The sequence below is a fragment of the Caretta caretta genome, chromosome 1 (assembly GCF_965140235.1).
Source record: "Caretta caretta isolate rCarCar2 chromosome 1, rCarCar1.hap1, whole genome shotgun sequence".
NCBI lineage: Eukaryota > Metazoa > Chordata > Testudines > Cheloniidae > Caretta > Caretta caretta.
This window is the reverse complement of record NC_134206.1, coordinates 9,822,742-9,843,494: the sequence shown is the minus strand read 5'-3', so window position 1 is coordinate 9,843,494 and position 20,753 is coordinate 9,822,742. Positions and strand designations below refer to the sequence as shown.

At 54.5% G+C, this 20,753-nt stretch overlaps 1 protein-coding gene across 2 annotated transcripts in view; it reads right to left on the bottom strand.

The window, feature by feature from the left end:
* PDE2A (phosphodiesterase 2A) overlaps window positions 1-20,753 on the bottom strand; it is a 376,047-nt gene that overhangs the window by 125,630 nt on the left and 229,664 nt on the right. For both annotated transcript variants that reach the window (XM_048838672.2, XM_048838681.2), the window contains one exon: window positions 11,286-11,375. In XM_048838672.2, coding sequence (XP_048694629.1) covers window positions 11,286-11,375 — 90 coding nt within the window. The remainder of the gene's footprint in view (window positions 1-11,285; window positions 11,376-20,753) is intronic.

Genomic DNA, 20,753 nt, shown 5'->3' with positions numbered 1-20,753 from the left:
AAGTTCCCTGGGCCGGGACCTTGTCTAGGCCAGGCGACGTTAGCACGTGCGAGGAGCCACGCGCAGACAACGGTACACTCACTGCCTTCGGCGGGGGCCAAGCCGGCTGCGCGAACGCCCTGGCCAGAAACGCCCCGCAAACCCACAGGCTCCAGGGAGGCCTTTGAAATTCCAGAACGCCAAGCCTGAGTTTAAGGAGAGATGGCACCTCCGCCTGCCCCAGCTACTCTCCCGGTCAGGATCACAGGGGGCAGCTCCCACCCCGAGAGCAATTCAGCACCACCCTAGTCTGGCCTGGGATACTCCCGGGCCACATCTGGTGCTGCAGTGGGGTGCAGAGGGGCTGTGGTGCAGTGGGGGGCTGGGACTCTTGCCGACGCTTGGGGGTACCTGGGAAATGCATATTTCAGCAAGGGCAGCCCAGGGCTCTCTGGTGCGGAAGAGGTGCTCTTTGCAGTGCGGCGGCTAGCCCAGGTGGGGCTGGTCTCTCTGAATTCCCCTGATCGCGGCAGACCGAGCTGACAGCGGAGCCGGCTGTTGCCTTGTCACGGTTTGTCTAACTATTAATTTATTTGGGGGCGGACACGGGCGGCCTCCCGATTTCATGCTCAATCAAGCTCATTATGGGGAAGCGATCGCCTCCCTCCAGGGGAAGAGACAGTGGCAAAGCAAGTGCCTTGAACCACCCTGACCCAGAAGAAAGCGACAGGCCGCCAGCCTTGGGGCGAAGGAGCAGCGGTGGCAGTGATGATGGGACGGAGGAAGGGTGGGGGGTAGGTCTTGTGGTTAAGGCACTAGGCTCTGGAGACAAGAGCTCAATTCCAACCCCTGCCAAAGACCTGCTGTGCGACATTTAGGGCCTAATCCAAAGCCCACTGAAATCAACAGGAGTCTTTCCATTAACTTCAGTAGGCTTAATCGTTCTCTCAGCTGCTCCGTGCCTTAGTTTCCCCACCTGTAGACTGGGGATAGCTGTAGAATTCCACTCACTTTGACCCCTTTAAGAACGTATTCCCACCTAGGACATCACTGTCCTGTGCCCCACGGCAATTCTGAACACCAGGTCCAGGGCTGGAACTCAGCCCTCTCCTGCTCCAAAAGGCCAGGCTCTTGCCCCTGGAGTGAAAAGAGAATCCCCACCACAGCAGTGTAGGGCCTATGACACACAGATGGGCAGCTCTGATTCCATCCAGCAGGGGGCAATTGTGTTTACACACATACACACACACACAAGATTTCATACTACATCTGTATCTGTGTTTTAACAAGAACACCCTTGTTAGAAGAGCATTCAGTGTCCATGGCCCATAAAGTCCTTCTTTGGCCTTTCTGCTGAGGATGGGCACAAGAAGGCCAGTTACTGCCTGTGTGGATATGGGCACCTGAAACCAGACTAAGATCACGCAGGGGCTACCAAATATCTGGTACATCTCAGTCACTGATGACGTGGCTGGGACTCCAGTTGGAAGGTGAAGGGCTGCAGGCTTGACTCCTCGAGTGACTGAGGTCCCTCTCTCATTGCTTCCCCATCTCGTTAGAAAAGAAGGGTTGAGGTGCCCGGCTCTGTCGAGGGATGACATAGCCACAGCAGGCCATTGCCAAGAGACCCTGAAAGGCTGTGGAGAAAGACCCAAAGGTGACGCACAGGTAGCCTGAGAGCTCCCAATTGCATTACAATTCACGGCTTGGGTTATCTTCTCAATGGGAAGGAGGAGAAGGAATGGTGGTGTGTCCAAGTGTCAGTGTCTGGATCCAGATCCAAACTTCTCAGTTCTGGGGGTTTGGCTGGGCCCTAGATCTATCTTGGGTACGTTCCTACGTACGTATCTTGTACTGCATGGAATAAAAACTGGCGAACTGATAGGTTTCAAAATGTAACTGTAATTGGGGAATCATCATCGAACAGGTGAGTTTACCAGGGGATCCCGCAGGGATCGGGTCTTGGCCCTACACTATTTCACATTTTTATCAATGGCCAGGAAGAAAACATAAAATCATCACTGATAAAATCTGCGGATGACACAAAAATGGGGGAGTGATTTGGAGCACTTGGTAAGCTGAGGGCGAGAAAACAATCTGTGTTTTGATGCAGCTAAATGTTGACATCTGGGAACAAAGCACGCAGGCCATACTTACTGGATGGGGGATTCTACCCTGGGAAGCAGTGACTCTGACAAAGACTGGGGGGTCATGGTGGATAATCAGCTGAACAGGAGCGCCCAGTGTGACGCTGTGGCCAAAAGAGCGAATGCGACTCTGGGATGCATAAATAGGAGAATCTCAAGTAGTAGAGATTATTTGACCTCTGGGTTTGGCCCTGGTGTGACCACTGCTGGAATCCTGTGTCCACTTCTGGTGCCCCCAATTCAAGGAGGATGTTGATAAATTGGAGAGGTTTAAAGAAGATCCACGAGAATGATTAGATTAGAAAACCTGCCTTATAGCGATAGACTCAAGGAGCTGAGTCTATTTAGCATCACAAAGAGAAGGTTACAGGGTGATGTGATTAGTCGATAAATACCGACCCGGGGAACAAATCATAGAATCATAGAATATCAGGGTTGGAAGGGACCCCTGAAGGTCATCTAGTCCAACCCCCTGCTCGAAGCAGGACCAATTCCCAGTTAAATCATCCCAGCCAGGGCTTTGTCAAGCCTGACCTTAAAAAACCTCTAAGGAAGGAGGGGGGCTGTTCAATCTAGCAGAGAAAAGTCTGACACGACCCAATGGCTGGAAGCAGAAGCGAGACAAATTCTGACTGGAAATAAGGCGGACATTTTCAACGGTGAGAGTAATTAGCCACTGGAACAGTTTCCCAAGGCCCGTGGTGGATTCTCCATCATGGACAGTTTTGAAATCAAGACTGGCTGTTTCTCTAAAAGTTCTGCCCTGGGAACGCTTCTGGGGCAGCTCTCTAGCCTGTGTTACACAGGTGGTCAGACTGATCACAACAGTCCCTTCTGGCCTTGGAAGCTATGAAGTACTCAGGGGACTTTGCTATTGGCTCAGTATTACCTGGAGAAGGCACTCAGCCATTACAGTAAAGGATAAAGTCCTAAAATGGAAAGCTAGCGCTCTTCTAACTCCCCGCTCATTACCCTCTATGCTAGACCACACTGCCTCTCTCCAGCTGAGAGACGGCCCTTCCACAGGGAGGTGCATTCTTCCAGAAGCACCATCTCCGGGAGGCAGGACCAAAGTGGTTAAAATGAAACAGTGTTGGTCTGAGCACTGTGTTGGTTTGGTTTCTTCTTTCCACAAAGCATGTGCCCCTTCCCTCCCACCACGCACAAAACAGACCTGTCTGAATAATTAAATTACACAGTGAGATCAAAATGGTATTCTCTTCAGTCCGTTTGCAGACACAAAGAATGGTTTCCTAGCGAGTCAGATCGGTTCTTCACTAGCTGTGGCTTCTTGTAAAGCCATCGGTAATTAACTAATATCAAGATTGCCTAATTGGCTTTTAATAAAAGAGGGATGGAGGGTGGGGGGAGTGGAGAGCTGCAAAGACTGAAAGATTCAGCGATGCTCCCCCGGACACGACCGGTATGATAAGCGAATCTGAGCTCCTTCATGACACAGGTCACAGAACCTCACCCAATAAACTCTGCACCAAGCCCGTGACTTCTGGTGGAGTTGGAGAAGATCTCTGAGAAAGACGGCCAGTCTTGATGTAACAACTTCTCACGATGGAGACACCACTGCACCCCTAGTTACCCCAAGGGCTAATTCCCCTCACTGTTATACAAATTGCACCTTATTTCCAGGCCAAATTTGTCTAGCTGCCCCTTCCAGCCATTGGATCTTGCTGCGTCTTTGTCTGCGAGGTTAAAGAGCCAGCGACTATCAGAAATCTCATCACAAAGGACTTAGATACTGTAACCAAGCCACCTCTTAGCTTTCTCTTGGATAAACTCACTAGACTGTGCTTGGTTACAGGTCCTGTCTCTGCTAGCTCATCCCTTCCAATCTGGCTCGGAAGGGCAGTTCTACCAGAAATACATCCTTTCTCCCATCCGCTGTCTTGTCTAGTCAGACCGCAAGTTCTCTGGGCCAGGGACTGTCTCTGACTCCGCAGCACCTGGCGCAATAGGGCCCTGATCTCAGTCAGCACCTCCAGGTGCTTTTACAATACAAATAAGAGGGACTGGAAGTTGTTACCAGCTGCTGGCTCCATGGTGGCTTCCATGAGACAAGTTGTTGGGTCTCAGCTGAGCTACCTGCTCGCCCCCAAAGGCGGGCCCATCTGTCCCAGGGATACGCAGAGGGCATCAGCCTCCCGGGCTGTCACCGCAGCACCGCTCACTAGCGAGAAAGCAGTGGGCAGGGAGGGCACACGGAGCATTAACCCCAACAAAGCTTAGCAGAGACTGAACTTGGGGCCGGATCCGAAGAGGTGCCCAGCCCCTGGCTGCAGCTCCAACTGATTTCAGCTCTACAGGTGCTGGGCGGGTGAAGCCACCAGGACACAGTGGCCAGACTGCCCGCCAGGAAGTAAACTCCTTCATTGCCTCTCGTATCACATCCGAGCCATGCCAGATTTGTAACCCAGGAGTGTTCAGTGAGCCACGGCCACTGCACCGCAGATGGGAGGGAGTTTTACTAGCCAGCCCCTGTGAGCAGACAGGAGTCAGCTGTAGAGTTAGGGGATGGATGGGCATCACCCTCCCCACCTTCATCATCTTCAGCTGGTCTCCTGCCAAATTCCAATGACCGGCCACACCCACAGCCAGTGGCCAATCAATGATGTGGGCAACTGAAACCAGCCTGGCTCCAGGATGGATCAGGGACTATGGCACAAGGACAAGCATGTCTTTCAGAGCCCCAGAGCATGGTAGGTGCCTCCCAATGCATGGCACACGGCCTCAAGGCAGGCATGGTGGGAAAAGGGGGTAAGATGGTGGGAGGGAGGGAGGAAGGTCAGAGGCTAAGCAATAAGATAACGTGGTTACTCAGTGAGGTCTAGCCCACTGCATGGACCAGTGAAGAAATACAGTAATGTCTCCTCTGGCTAATTCCCTGTTGGCACTGAGAGGCAGCGTGGCCTCGTGGATAGGGTATGGGGCTGGGAATCTGGATCACAAAGCCTTTACAAACAGGTTTCAGAGGAACAGCCGTGTTAGTCTGTATTCGCAAAAAGAAAAGGAGTACTTGTGGCACCTTAGAGACTAACCAATTTATTTGAGCATGAGCTTTCGTGAGCTACAGCTCACTTCATCAGATTACAAACAGTAATTCAGCCTCACAGCAGTGCAGGGAGGGAGAGCAGGGCTGGTTTAGACAGGGAAACTGAGGCAGCGAGATGGCCTGGGAAGTTTTCCTTTGTTGGAAGTGCTCAGCAGCCATCCCGGAGGCTGTTTAAGGCTAGCTCCTGGTAGGAAAGGGCTCCGTCCATCTGATAGGCTGTGTGCCAGGAACAGGTCACCAAGCTCTCAACTTACTTCTTCACAAGCAAAGTGCACTTGTGCCAATCTCAACCATAGGTTTTGAGGGCTTGAATTTGGGACCACCAGCACCAAAGCACAGACCTCTATCACTTGAGCTAAAGGAGCGCCTGTATATTCCGACAGCGATAGTAGGTTATTATCCTCAACGTGTGCCAAGATGATACACTCACTTTACAAGCATATTAAAGCACCTGAGTTAAGCAAACAAGCCACGGAGCCAGTGTTAAGAGGGTCTGGCATAAATACATCCCCCTTTATTTGATTAAAAAAAACACTGGCAATTATCCCTCATTTTCTATGCAGCAAGGCGCCTGAGAATGAGCTGCATTTATCGCAGCAATAAAGGGAGCTCTGGTTAACAAAGGAGTAATGTGAACTCAAATACCAGGCAACTGAAAAGAACTAATTAAAAAAAAAAAACAACCCTACACAAGCCCCTTGCTAACAGTTCCCTGGAATAATTGTATTGTGTGAAAACAGATTCCATGGCTTACATTGCAGCAGAGCCATGAAAAGAACATCTTCCATCACACCAGCCTGATTCCACCGCCTTTGTGCTGCTGAATCCAGCCTTCCTGCTACCCTCAGCTCTGACAGATAAAGCAGAGCGGGCCGGAGTGGCGCTTGCTTTACTCAGGCGAGGCGTGCAGGGCCCAATCTGATTCTTAGAGACACTGGTTTAAACCAGGTGTCCCACCGCTGCTGTCAGCGGTCACCCCGCATTCACACAGGTGCAAACACGAGCAGGATCTTAGGGAGTGTTCTGTTCCTCGCTATCACTGGAATGCCTGAGCATCTACACCGTGCAGGAGTAAATCTGGCAGCCCCATGCAAAGGACACAGGGGTTCCACCTCAAAAGACAGGACCTGACTCTGCCCTTGAAAGCTTTAGAACCAGCTCTGCGGCACCTTACCCGGAAGGCATGGGATTGCATGGCTTCCCATTCGGCGGGCATCAAGCAGGGTAGCTCTGCGCCGACTCTGGCGGAGCGATGCCGATCGACACCTGCTGAGGATCTGGCCCAGAATTCAGAAGCACCTGGACTCCACTAGGGCATGGGCCCTCTAATTCGACCAACAGCTTGGGGTGGGGCTGGCCTGCTAGCCGGGGAATCACTTCCCCATCCCCTTGCTGGGAGGTGCATTAACTGTGCTGGGAGGGTGGGTTTGCAACCTGGGCAGCTGCTGGGCTGGAAGAAAGAGGCGTGAGACCACAATGTCACTGGCTCAAATCCAGCCCCACCCGGTCATCATCAAAAGATGTTTGATGGTCTGTGTCAAAAGAGTGGACAGCTTAAATGCTTAGAGGGTGGCCAGTCTTGTGGCTGAAGCTGGCCTGAGGCTCAGAAGAGCCATACTCTATTCCAGGCCTGCACAACAGACAGCCCACGAAGGATAAGTAGGCAAGCGGCGGGGTGGGGCAAGGTGGGGCAAGGGGAACCGCTCCCCGCCCCAGCTCACCTCTGCTCCGCCTCCTCCCCGAGCACCGCCCTGCTCTGCTTCTCTCCCTCCCAGGCTTGCAGCGCCAAACAGCTGATTGGCGCCGGAAGCCTGGGAGGCGGGAGAAGTGGAGCACCTGCGGCGTGCTTGGGGAGGAGGCAGAGCGGAGATGAGCTGGGGTGGGGAGCTGCCGCATGGCTCCCCAGGCCAAAGGGGAAGGGGCAGAGAGCTGCACGGGGGGAGCGCCTCAGGGTGTGGGGGGGGGGGGCGCTGCTGCAGGGCTCCGGGGGAGGGGGTGCAAGGTGGAAGTTGCACTGGCCCTGGGTGGTGGGGAAGGAGGGTGTGTTTCCGTGGGGCCGGGCAGCGCTGGGGGGAAGTGTTTCCGTGGGGCCCGGCAGTGCTGGGGTGGGGTTGGGGGGTGTTTCCACGGGACGGGGGGGGCTGGCACTCAGCTGTTTTCTTTGGAGTAATATGGCCCTCGCCGCTTTACGAGTTGTGCAGGCCTGCTCTGTTCCCTGCGGTGTGACTGTCAGAACCAGAAGGGTAGGCTAGAATTCCTCCTTACCTGTAAGGGGTTAAGAAGCTCAAATAACCTGGTTGGCACCTGACCAAAGGAACCAATGGGGACAAAAGATACTTTCAGATCTGAGGGGAGGGGAGAGGCTTTGTTTTGGGTTCTTTGTTTCTGTGTTCTTTAGCTCTTGGGACTAAGAGGGACCTGACATCAATCCATGTCCTCCAAACCACTACAAGAAGGATGTGGAAAAATTGGAAAGAGTCCAGCAGAGGGCAACAAAAATGATCAGGGGACTGGAACACATGATTTATGAGGAGAGGCTGAGGGAACTGGGATTATTTAGTCTGCAGAAGAGAAGAGCGAGGGGGGATTTGATAGCAGCCTTCAACTACCTGAAAGGGGGTTTCAAAGAGGATGGATCTAAACTGTTCTCAGTGGTAGCTGATGACAGAACGAGGAGTAATGGTCTCAAGTTGCAGTGGGGGAGGTTTAGGTTGTATATTAGGGAAAACGTTCTTACTAGGAGGGTGGTGAAACACTGGATGGGTTACCTAGGGAAGTGATGGAATCTCCTTCCTTAGAGGTTTTTAAGGTCAGGCTTGACAAAGCCCTGGCTGGGATGATTTAGTTGGGGATTGGTCCTGCTTTGAGCAGGGGGTTGGACTAGATGACCTCCTGAGGTCCCTTCCAACCCTGATATTCTATGATTCTAACCATTCTGAACCAGTCTCTCGTATTACAGAAACTGTAAGTACAGCCAGGCAAGGTGTATTAGTTTATCTTTGTTTTCTCAACGTGTAAATTTTCTCTTTGCTGGAGCGAGGTTTATCCCTGTTTTGTTGGAACTTTGAAACTAAGGCTCGAGGGGGTTCGTCTGTGTTTTGTGCATCTTTTGTTACCCTGTAAAGTTATCTTCCAACCTGATTTTACAGAGGGGATTTTTACCTTTTTTTTTTTTTAATAAAATTCTTCTTTTAAGAACTGATTGATTTTTTTTCAGTGTCCAAAGATCCAGGGATTTGGGTCTGTGTTCACTTTGTAACCAATTGGCTAGGATATTATTCTCAAGCCTCCCCAGGAAAGGGGGTGTAAGGGCTTGAGGGGATATTTTGGGGGAAAAGGAACTCCAAGTGGTCCTTTCCTTGATTCTTTGTCTAAATCACTTGGTGGTGGCAGCATACTGTTCAAGGACAAGGACAGGAATTTGTGCCTTGGGAAAGTTTTTAACCTAAGCTGGTAAAAATAAGCTTAGGGGGTCTTGCATGCAGGTCCCCACACCTGTACCCCAGAGTTCAGAGTGGGGAAGGAACCTTGACAGTGACCTTGAGCAAGACACACATATCCCGTGCCTCAGTTTCCCCTGATGGAGAATGGGATTATAATGCTCCCCCAGCCCTGTGAAGTGCTAGGTATAAACAGCCGCGTATGCAGGAAAACAGCCTGGCGATGCCACGTGGAGAGAGCCCCGCTGCATTCTGTGGAATCATGGTGATGGCCGCAGCATTCTGGGTCAATCCCCCTCTGCGCAGAGATGACTTTCTTTTGCTCCATTACCTGGGCCGTCGGCGTGACTCGCACTACAGCTGGGCACAGGATTCTCCAGGCTCTTCACAGGGATGGGGAGCCATCCAGGCTGAAGAATTGCAGCAGCCCCAGCTCGCTGCGCATTAACTGCTGCCCTCGGAGAGCAGCCCCCCCCTATCGGGATATGCCACCCACTCCTGCTAGAGGAGAATCCGCAGCGACTACAAGCACGAATAGACAATCGGCGGAGAGGGAGAACACACAGATATTATCCCCCGCGCTAATGCTATGATGCCGGGAGATTAGGAACACAAGAGCCCCTGGGAGCGGAGGGGACTTTGCATTGTTGCCCGCTACGCTCTCGGGCGAGCGCGTGGGAGACTGCAATTAGCCAACGGCAGCCCAAGAACGATTTCAGGTTCAAAACGACAAAGAGGACCGAAGCGGGCCCATGCGCTTTGTACCCACCAGCTGGCAAAGAGACAGGCCAGTAAAGGGGGTGGCAGGCTCAGCTAACACCAGAGCTGGGGGCAGAAACTGACCTTTCCCAAGGTCTAGAAGGCCTCTGAGCATTGGCCGCACTGCAGAAGGGGAAAGGGGTCTGATGGCGAGGGCATTACCCTGGGAGTCAGGAGAGCTGGGTTCTAGCCCCGTCTCTGCTGCATGACTGTGAGCAAATCATCTTCCGGCTGCTTCCCACCAGCCTTGTCTGTCTATATTGTACGTTTTTCGAGCAGGGGCTGTCTCCCACTGTGTGTACGTACAGCACCGAGCACAATGAAGCCTGGATCATGTTGGGAGACTCTAGGCGCTACTGCACTACCCCCCATGGGCCCAGGAGATCCAAGATCTTCTGCCCACGCCAGGCAGGCATGTGTGTGGAGCCGGTGCGGTGGGCTGGCCAGTTGCACACAATGAGGGAGATGTGCTTGCCAAGGTGGGCAGTCTGGAAAAGACATCTCAAATGTACGCAGAGTTGCGGGGCTGGGGAGCTTTCGGTCTCTGTGACCCCAGACAGCACAGTTTACAGACTGGCGGGACAGCCACTGCGGGGTTGGCCCCGGGCACACACATGCGCTGCGTCCACCTCAGGAGCTTGCTCAGGGAGGGGATCTCACTGTGGCGCTGTAACAGGGCGCTTACGTCGGCCAGAGACAGATCGGGGCGTTGACTTTGCAACGCAGAGCAGGCCTGAGGGGACTGTGAAGTCCCCTTGTAGGGCGGCACCCCCTTTTGCAGGAGGAGCAGCGCAGTGGGGAACCAGGACCCTGGAAGCTAACAGCCGGCACCCGGAGATGCAGCGGGGCTCTCTCTAGTGCCCATATTTCCCACGCCCCCCGAGTTCGATTGTCCCTGGAGTTTTCTTATTCTGGAACAACCCCTGCTGCCCCAACACACAGCTACAGCCGGAGCACGGGGATTCGCTACCCACCGAGCACGCAGGGACCTCCCGAGCAGCGAAGGAGACAGTGACCGATGCAGCGAGCTCCTCCAGGCCCCAGCAGAAAGGCACCGGGATCGGATACTGGCTCCATGGCTTGTCAGGAATAAAGACGTGGACTGATCCTTGCCTTGGGGGACAGGACACCAGGGCCAGCCCGAGCACGGCTTAGCTCCCACTGAAGTCCAGCGTAAGCAATGCCGAGGCTTGGGGCTGGCTCTCTGCATGTGGGCCCACCCCTCCCGCCCCCACTCCATGTGCAGAATGTGAAATCCTGGGGCCCCAGGCTGCCCCCCTCAGATCACTCGCAAAACCTCAGACATTGCCGGTGTCCTGCAATGGGGCGCGGGCAGAGAGTACACAACTCATGATTTCCTGTCCGGCCAGCCCCTGTCTCCCCTGTGATTCCCGATCCACGGGCTCAGGTGTAGGTTAAACATCAGCGAGGCCTCACAGGTGATCTGACCTGGCCCTCCCCGGGCGCAGAGGATTGCTGCCTGTGGTATATTTGGTGGGGCTTCGTCTGGTCAGGTTTTGTTAATGCGGTTATACAGAGAGGAAAACTGAGGCGAAGGGCAATCAAGTGCCTTGCCCAAGGCCTCAGGTGGAGTCAGTAGCACAGTGGAGATGAAAACCCAGCCAAAGCCAGGGTCCCAGCCAGCATGTTCACACCATGGCACCAGGAGCCTTTGCCGCATTCAGCAAGCTCCAGATCCCAGTGTGAGAAGGAAACTCTGCCTGTATCGTCCTTAAACCACACAGCTAAGGACGTTGCACCCAGGACAGTTTAACTCAATAAGTTGCTGCCCTTGTTTCAGAAGGAGGAGCGGGTGATCTTCACTGCACATTGAGAGCCCAAAGCAAACAGAGCCACAGGCCCCCATCCCCCCAGCCGGAATCCTCCTCTACGTACCACTTTGGGGAGCACGGACGTAATGGCATCTTTGATGACATCCCGGAGGCAGGTGATGTCGATCACGGAGCCCAGACTCAGTAAGGCATCCTGGGAAAGAAGAGAAAACCCATGTGTCAATGGAAAGGTCAGGCTTCTAATGGACAGCTGCCTGCAGGAGGCATGGCTCTGATACCATGGTAATGGGCACTGCAGAAACCCCCAAGACAGACAGCTCATGAGCAGGAATTGCTAGGTGAGGGTCTCTGGCCTGCGCTAGGCAGGATTATCACAATGGCCCCTTCTGACCTTAAAATCTATGAATCTAGACCCCAGGTAGCACATTGTGCCACGATTACATTCTTTCTAGTATACTGGTGGGGATTATAAAGCACAATATGAGGGCTAACGCTGGTTGCTTCTCCCCATCTGATCTCAGACTTCCATTTAGATTGAACCTCTAGACCAACACGGGGGAGACAGAATTTTCAGCGGAGCCAGACCTAGGCTGTGGAACTCATTGCCACAAGAGACAAAATCAGTTAAAGGACTCTCTGTGCTCAGAGGTAAAGACAAAACTCACAAGGGAGGCAGTGTTGCCTTGTAGGTAATGCACTGGCTGGGGACTCAGGAGACCTGGGTTCTATTCCTGGCTTTACCACTGACCTGCTGGGTGACTTTTGGGCAAATCATTTTGCCTCTCCATGCCTCAGTTTCCCCATCTGTAAAATGACGATAATGGCATTGATGTCCTCTGTAAAGTGCTTTGAGATCTACAGATTAAAAGTGCTAGATAGGAGCTGGGTATTATTATTATTTCTTAGACCTTCAGTGAGTTCTCTCTCTCTCTCACACACATTTAAAACTCTGTCAGCTAATCCAGCCATTTCTTCTACAGGCTGAGAAAGCAGCGAGCTGATTATTTCCATGTTTAAAGAGGCTCGGCGCCTATCGCAACAGGAGCCATATTGTTGTCCTGTTAGAACTGAAGCCCAGAACTGGGTCCGGTTCCACTGTTGGGTCCATGGCCAGGGTCACCTTAACCATAAGGCTCCCAACCTGCCCTTCACTGGGAGCCAGCTAAACCAACGAAAAGATTCCCATCAACTTCGCTGAGCTCCGGCTCTCTCCCTGCCCCTGGGGTCTCCTCTTCCTCACTCCTGTCAAGGCCGGGCACGTGCAGTTCCAAGGCAGCTCTGCCACTGGGCATTTGCCAGTCACCATTTACTGCCTGATTCATCCCCTCCGCGTCCGTCCTCCACGCTTGCAGGGCAGCTGCAGCCAGTGTGAGAAGCTCCGCGCCTTCCCTCCTGACCTTCGAAAGGTCTCCCAGGACAGGACACGCGCGCTGCCTGCCTGCCTTTCTGGTTAGCATCTGGCAGCGATGAGGCATGCCTGTCAGCTGCCCCGAAGCCCTCCTGGGGTCGGACAGGGGTGTGACACAGCCTGGAATCTACCACATGAACTGGGCCGCTTTCCGGAGAGGCTGGAGCAAGTGGATTCTAATTTAACTGGAAATCCCCCCCACCCAGGGTAGCTCCCGTGACACCAGTAGAGTTCTCCCAGGCGACGAACGTGACCTACTCAGAACCTGTTAGCAAACGTGGTTCCTGCCAAGCCCAGAATGCAAAGAGCCAGTGTGCTACTTGGTTATGAAACAGCTGAGCTAAAGGCTGATCCTAACCTGTACAGAGGAGCAAGCTGAGGCAATGTTATCCACACGGCACCTCTCACCCCAGGATCTCACAGCACTGCCTCAATGCGGAAACTGGGCACAGAGCGGGGCTGCGACGCACCCGAGGCTGCAAAGTGAATCGGTGTCGGAGCTGGGCATTGAACCCAGGTCTCCTCAGCTAATCCTGCTTCTCAGTAAGCACCTCCATTCTGGGGCACAGAAAGACCAGCCTTACAGGGTGGTCGAATTGCTTGGGTGCGCCCAGGAGCTGGGGAAAGTCACCTCCCTCAGCTGCACTGGAGACCAGGCTGTCAGAGCGTCCAGCATGGGGCTAGCTGGGTCTCATCTGGCACAGCAGACACTGCGTGTCCAGGGAGCCTTCGCATGACACATCCGTGTGGCTTGTCTCTGCAGCAGGCCTGAGCCACCAGCTTCAGACCTGGATCCAGACTCCCCCTCTAAGCTTGGATCCAGGCCCATCTCTAATGGGAGAGCTATGCGAGGGCTAGGGGGTCTCTCGAGGTCCCTTCCAGCCCTACGTTTCTACAGCTCTAGGGGACTGTCTCCTGCCATTCCCCAGCACCTGCTGTGCTCCCCCCAGGGCCAGGACCTCCTCTCCCACCGGCGTGGCTGCACCCCACCAATGGGGCTACTCCTGATTTACTTCAGCATCAGAGAGCAGGTTCCGATCATCAGTCTAGGAACTCCGGGTGGGAACAAACCAGAGCTGAAAGCAAATGGTACCAAAGTCCCCCGGGACTCTGCCACATCCAGTTCAATTTTAAAGCGATGGATCCATCCCCTCCCGCTGTGAGCTGGCGAGCCTTCTTGTGACCCCCACCTGTACTGACTTGAGACCTGCGTTACCCAATGGAGTTACTCCTGATATACACTAGTGTAGTGAAGAGCTGGGGCAGGCCGTATACAGCACAGAGGCTAACAGACTCAGCCATCTGTGCAAGTCCCAGCCATGGGCCCTCCATGCGACCTTGGGCAGCTCGCTCAGGTGCCATGCCTCAGTTTCCCCATTCGTAACAGGGGGAGAATGAAGCTGGCCCGCCTCTGGAAAGTGCTTGGCGCGCTGTGGCTGGGAATTCTCCCGTCGGCGGCACACACATGCAGGGATTGTTACAAACACGCCATGCATGCCCCCAGCTCCCTCCCACCATGGGCCAGGGCATGTAGGACCGAGCGGGCACCAGGCACCCCCTACTTCCCACACCCTCCAGGAGGCCAGGCAGCAGGACCTTGGTTCCACACCTCCTCCCCCGATGCATTAGCCAGGGCAGCTTAGCCAGCCAGCTAAACCCCCTGCCCCCAGAGAAGGAGGGGGTCATAGTAGGGGCAGCTGCTTCTTGGGGCCATTGCTGGGGCATTGCATCGCAGACACCACCCTTTGCTCAGGGCTGGGCCCAAAGGCCCAGACAGAAACATGCAGCGATCGGTAACGCTCTGCATGGCGGGATCGGCGCAGCGGGGCGGCGGCAGGCCGGAGAACAACCCAGATCAGGGCTGGGGAGACCCTTCCGGAGGCCGCCCCCTCCTGGAGCGCTGCATCCGAGGGGAACGTGTTTGCTGTGGGCTGTGCAAGGTGCTGAGAGCCGGCTGTGCCATGGGGCCCCTCTTCGCGGCGGGTGCTTAACAGTACTTAACGTAGTCATTGAGCCTGGCCAAGGGAAACGGAAACTCCTCCACGGGCCTCTTCAGCTGTGCTCCTAAAAGAACACCACGCGTCCTTGTCAGGTGGGCCAGAGCACAATGCACGTTGCAGGCTCCGTGGGCACCATTCCCAAGGATGCTAAGGCCTCTTGGCACTGCTGTGGAGGTCCAGTCCCCAGCTACACCATGACCACACTGCACAGAGCCAAGGAGGGCTGGCTGGGGCCCCGAAACAGCCCAGGTGGAACTTAGAGCAGCCTAGCTGAGGAGCACCATGTGTCTTGACCAGCTCCCTCCCACCCTGCCACGCTTCCTCTCCTCACCCCCAACACCGAAGACGGGGGGCACCGAGGGGGAGGGTGCAGAGCCTGGTTTTGTGTCAGCCGTGGCACACAGCAGGCAGAGCTGGGAGCCTGAGACCATAAAGGACCCTCAAAGGGGATGGGAACACCCACCCAAGCACGCTGCCTCAACAGGACAGTGGGACTTTAAAGTTCTGGGAGCGTACGTCACTGTGACAATCAGACACCAACTTCCACTGATCCTGGCTAAGCCCTCCCTGAAATGGGGTGGAGCGGAGAGTCACCCGAGTCCCAGTTTGGTGCCTTATCCATTAGCCCGTCTGTCCTGCACCTGGAGAGAGGACACCAGGCCCGATGGCTCAGAAGTCTGCTCCGCTCTGGCAGTTGCTGCATTAATCCTGAACCGAAACTGCAGGGGGCTTGGAAGGTGGAGCAGGATGTATTTACCCGGAGTCTGCCCTTTCCCTACCCAGCTGTCGTAGCCGACTCCTGCTCCCCACCCCATGAACACAGCTGTGGAGGGAGGCAGAATCTGGTGGGGCTGGCTGCCATTCTCCGGGATCCGGGCCGGGAGCAGAGCTTGCTGCGGGTGTGAATGCCAGGGGCACATGGCATCCCAAGTGGCAGCCGACAGAGAACCGGCCCGCTGGACCTTACCCGCCTGGCTCCGGGGCTCTCTGCTGGATCCCATTGCGTTAGAACCAAGGAGCCGGGCTATTTCTCTCTCTGGGTCAGAGCCTTGCTAATGACCTTCAGAAGCCATGGGGGAGAAGGGGCTGCCACCTCTGAAAGCAGACGCCAGCCTGTGCCATCGGGCAAGGGGAGGGAGCGGGCGGGGATGAGGGGAGATGGATGAGGCCACGTTGCCCGTGCAAAGCTGAGGCTGCAGGGACAGCTGGAGAGGTGGATGCCGCGGCAGCTCGTCCCTCTGGCTCCATCCATCCTGCTCCCCGTGCGTCAAGCTGCTGCTGTTGTTTTTCTCTGGCTGTGACTGATGCGGAGCCTGCTGCCCTCGCCAAATGTCACCGGATGAGCTGGGCCAAATCGGCGGCGCCAGCAGGTTCAAATCACAGCCAGGGAGACAGGGAGAGACAGCTCACACCATGGTGTCACGGAGTCCCTGGGCGATGCTCTGGAACTGCTCCCCATGAAGCCAGGCAGGACTCTGGGGCAGTCGTCTTTCTGTGAACAGCCTGTCTGCAGGACACACAGCTCACACAGCTTCCACCTTCCTGGGTCTGACCTCGGAGCATTCGGCATCCTCTGCCCCTCCGTGCGATTCCCACAGCGTCCACCCAGGCGGGGCTCCTGGGGAAGCCAGAGGACCCTGCACCCCAACTTCACAATCAGACGGGACTCTCAGCCAGCCAGTAAAACAGAGGTTTATTAGACGACAGGAACATGGTCTAACACAGAGCTTGCAGGTGCAGAGAACAGGACCCCTCAGCTGGGTCCATTTTGGGGGGCAGTGAGCCAGACAACCACGTCTGCCCTTCACTCCATGTCCCAGCCAGCCCCAAACTGAAACTCTCTCCAGCCCCTCCTCCCCTGGGCTTTGTTCCTTTCCCGGGCCAGGAGGTCACCTGATTCCTTTGTTCTCCAACCCTTTAGCTCTCACCTTGCAGGGGGGAAAGGCCCAGGCCCTCAGGTGCCAGGAAACAGGGTGTTGGCCATTCTCTGTGTCCAGACCCCTGCACACACCTGCCCTCTAGGGCTCTGCAATGATCACACCCCTTTACCCCACCACCTAGATACTTAAGAACTGCATAGGGGAAACAGAGGCACCCCCACACTATTCAGAGGAAACATTAAGAACAGTCCCACTTCGTCACACATGGTGAGACGGGCAGGGGGGAATGGAACAAGCGGGGACGCTGCTAGCAAGCATTCAACAGCTGAAAGTCGGATCTGGTGGGCAAGGCAGTGGATGAGGCCTCAAAAGACCTGGGTTCAACTCCCAGCTGCTCCACAGTCTTCTCGGACAATGGGAAAGTCACTGCATCTCACTATACAAAGCCTGGTAGGGTGAGCGTCCCTTGCTGTGCGTACGTCCAGCACCTGGCAGGGTGAGCATCCCTCGCTGTGCTTATGTCCAGCCTCTGGCACAGTAAGTGTCCCGTGCTGTGCGTACACCCAGCGCCTGGCAGGGTGATCATCCTTTGCTGTGCGTACGTCCAGCACCTGGCAGGGTGATCGTCCTTTGCTGTGCATACGTCCAGCACCTGGCAGGGTGAGCATCCCTTGCTGTGCGTACGTCCAGCGCCTGGCATGGTGAGCATCCCTTGCTGTGCGTCCGTCTAGCGCTTGGCACAATGGAGCACCCGGGGCAGAATATTACCCTGTAATTGAAATTCAGTGAACAGCTCTGCTGAGGCCCAAGGAGGAACAGAATCCAGCTCGCTCTCCCTCAGCTGTGCTGACTCACTGAACTCCGTGCTGTGACTCTGACAGGCAGGAAAAGCATCTCGGAGAAGTCAGAGGGGCCCTTTGCAGAGCAGAGCAGAGCTTTTCTTTAAACCACTAAATCGTTCCCAGTCCGAGGATTGTACAAACTAGCAGCAAGCCCAAGCCCTTTGCACTGCAGATTGGAGCTGGAGCTCACTCCCAGTGATTAAGCGTGCCAGCCACACTCTGGCTAGTAAAGGTCAGCACAGCCTGCCGAGCGCTCCCCGGGCCATCTGCTCACTAGACAGTGTTTATTCGAGGGATACTTTGACCCTGAGTGTTTTGGCAGCTAGTGTCCTCCCCTGGGGCCAATCGTTCCTCAGTTGATTTTTGCTAAAGTAGGATTTAGGGCTAGCGCTTTACATCTTTGAGGGGCAAGATACAGAGGGTCCATGCCTTTGCTTGTAGGGCGCGGTTCTCCCCTGCTACATACCAATGGTCAGTGCTCGCACCCGCCTGTCCCGAATTTTTACAAGCTGAGCCCCCTACAGCCCCATTGTGCGCTGGTGAGGGTCCACCCTTAGGCCCTGAAGTGCAATAGTTAACCGACATTTCAAACGCCCTCATTGCCGTCTGCGTTAGCGTCCACTGAAATGCGCAGGGCAACACTCACCGTAAAGCTTCTGTTTCAGGCTCTCTGCAAACTCAGGCAGGCAGTGCTAAGCCAGTTACATGTGGGTCACAACCAGAAGGATCTCTCTGAAACCATAACACTGAGAAATGTCCTAGCTTATTTTAATGAAAGCTGAGAGTCTGGAGAACAACTGAGGCCTGTCTCCCACCCCAAATTCCTTCAGGGGCGTGCCACACATTTTGAGAAGCAATACCTTGCACTGTTTATATTGGGCCACCTCCTGAAATCATTACTCAGTCAAAACTCTCCCGACTCTAACCACGGTGGTGGAAAACCAAAACGAGGCGAGGATCAACACACGCAAGTTTGGCCCCTCAGTAAGCGTTTACATGAGCGTGACTTCCTTGCTTCCCCTTCCTCACTCCTCAGACTCCCCCAACGGTAACAAAACTCAGGAGGGAGAGAGCACAGGTCTAGATCAGTAGCAACCAGACAGATCACCAAACCAGCTATTGGAACTGGCAATCACACGGTACCTTTGGCAGGGACACCAAGGATTGACGGAAACATAACTGCTGTCCCTCCACTCCACACCGTGCCCACCCAGAGCAGGGTGGTGGTGAGCAGGGAGAGAGATTGCATTGCCCTGCTCCAGAAGCACATGCTCTTGCCAGCTAAAAGGATGATCTTTACTAACTCATTTCTCCTGACAGTATAAGACTCATGACACACAGTTCTGAGATCATCCTGCTGAGGGCGCACACAAGTCCACACAGATTTGCTTTTGCAACACCAAACCCAAAAGTAGGGAGGGTTGTGTGCGTGCCACTATCCCCCATTGGGTGGCTTCAGAGCTGCTCAACTGGGGCCTTTGATTGCGGGGGTGTGGGCATGTCTTTTGCTGTGATTGGTGCAAAGCCGGTATGTGTCCTGGGCTCTGGCTGATGGGATGGATGTCAATGCATTGGAGGGGAGAAGAGGTGCTTTGGAACATCCGGGTGGCCTGTGTTGTGATTGGATGGCTGTTGGGTTTTCCTGTGCTGTGATTGGAGGGATGACTTTCAGAGCTTGACAATGGGAGGAGGCGGGGAGTAAATAGTTAGAATGTGGGTGTGACCTGTTCCGCGATTGGTGAAATTCTTTAAGGTCCTCTGCTCTGATTGGTGGAGTGGTGGGCGTCCTCTGCTCTGATTGGGGGAGTGGTGGGCGTCCTCTGCTCTGATTGGTGGGAAGTTGGGTGTCCTCTGCTCTGATTGGCGGGATATCTGTGTCCTCTGCACTGATTGATGGTGTGTAGGTGCGTCCTTTGCTGTGAGTGGTTGGGATGGGTCCAAAGCTCTGGAACAAACGTCCCTTTGGGCTCTTGCGTCAGCTTGTTGCAGGCAGTTCATTTACTGCCCAACTCTGAAACTGCGTCTCTTTCTCACTCTGATAGCCTGGCCCTAGGCTACAACTGTCCCATTGGACTGTAACAGCCGAGCCTCTCAAAGCCTGCCCCAATCGACGCAGGCGCCTGCCCTTGCACCGCCTATAGTCATCCAAACCCTGCGTGCCGCACCGCCAACCTCGGGATGGCATCTCCTCTCCTCACCAATACAGCCTGATGGGAGACCGACTCACTCGGAAAACCACATGCACGGATACACACAGACCCTGCTGTGCCCGAGCAGGTCAGACGGGTGGCTCACAACAACTTGTGCTACAAAGGAAGGAGAGACGATTCTAAAAGGTGTCGCAGAAGGTCTACGATGCTGCATGTGAGGGACAGAAATTCCTTCCTGACCCCCGCACTAACTCACTCGTGCCCTGAAGCATGAGAGTGAGCGTAAGCAAATGTAACCACAGAACAATTATAACCTTTCTCTGGCCGAAAATCAATGGAGCTACCCCAGGGATCAATTAGCCCCATGTATTGTACCTTGAGAGCCCATTTAAAGTCAGCATGCTGTACAATCACATGGTCTGCTGTATTTCTAGTAACAAACCCATGGTTAGCTAGGATTTAACAGGTGCCATTATGCTGCATATGACATCCACTTAGAACTCAATGGCCGCTGCAGGGAAAGAACTATAGGAGAATTGCAATTAGCAATCGGCAGTAGAGAACCTATGACACACAGTGGAGCCATTCTGATTTCATCCAGTAGACAGCAGCGGCCTGCTCAAATAATGCACAAACAATATTTTACCTCGTTACACCCACATCTCCCTGCACCTGACTAGCCTACAAGTACCTCTCCATCTGGGTGCCTACGTAGTGTATTCGGATCTTCTATGCACTGCTAATTTACCGCCAGTGCTGACGGCAGAGCATACAGGAAGCAGCGTCTCTGGCCGTTTTGCCATCAAACTTTCCAAGCTGGGTTTCATGCATCGGCCTGGGCTTGATTTATTTACTCCTTTGCCTCGCTGTCAATTCCTTTGCATTACTAACGATGCCTTTCACCCGCTGCTGCTTTCTGGGACCTCGAGATCACAAGCAAATGTGGAATTTTAAACAGAACACGCAGCTTGCTGAGCTGGAACCAGCTCCCGCATAAATCGCGGCTTTTCAAAACTGACCTCCGGCCCAGCCAGAGTGTTTGCTTTTAGCGACTGTCATCCTGGCTTGACGGACTCCGGGGACAGAAATCCTGACCAGGTTAAGCACAAGCTCCTCCCGCAGCCCCAGCCATATGCCATCAGGCTCGGCCTGGAGAGAGCTGCCACGAGCCGGAATTGGCTGATGCCCACGGGCAGCTGGTGAGCTGCTCCGATGTCCCTAACGGATGGGGAAGTGGATGGGGAGCCTCGTCCAGGACTGCCACATCCAGTCCAGCATGTAATGGTGACAC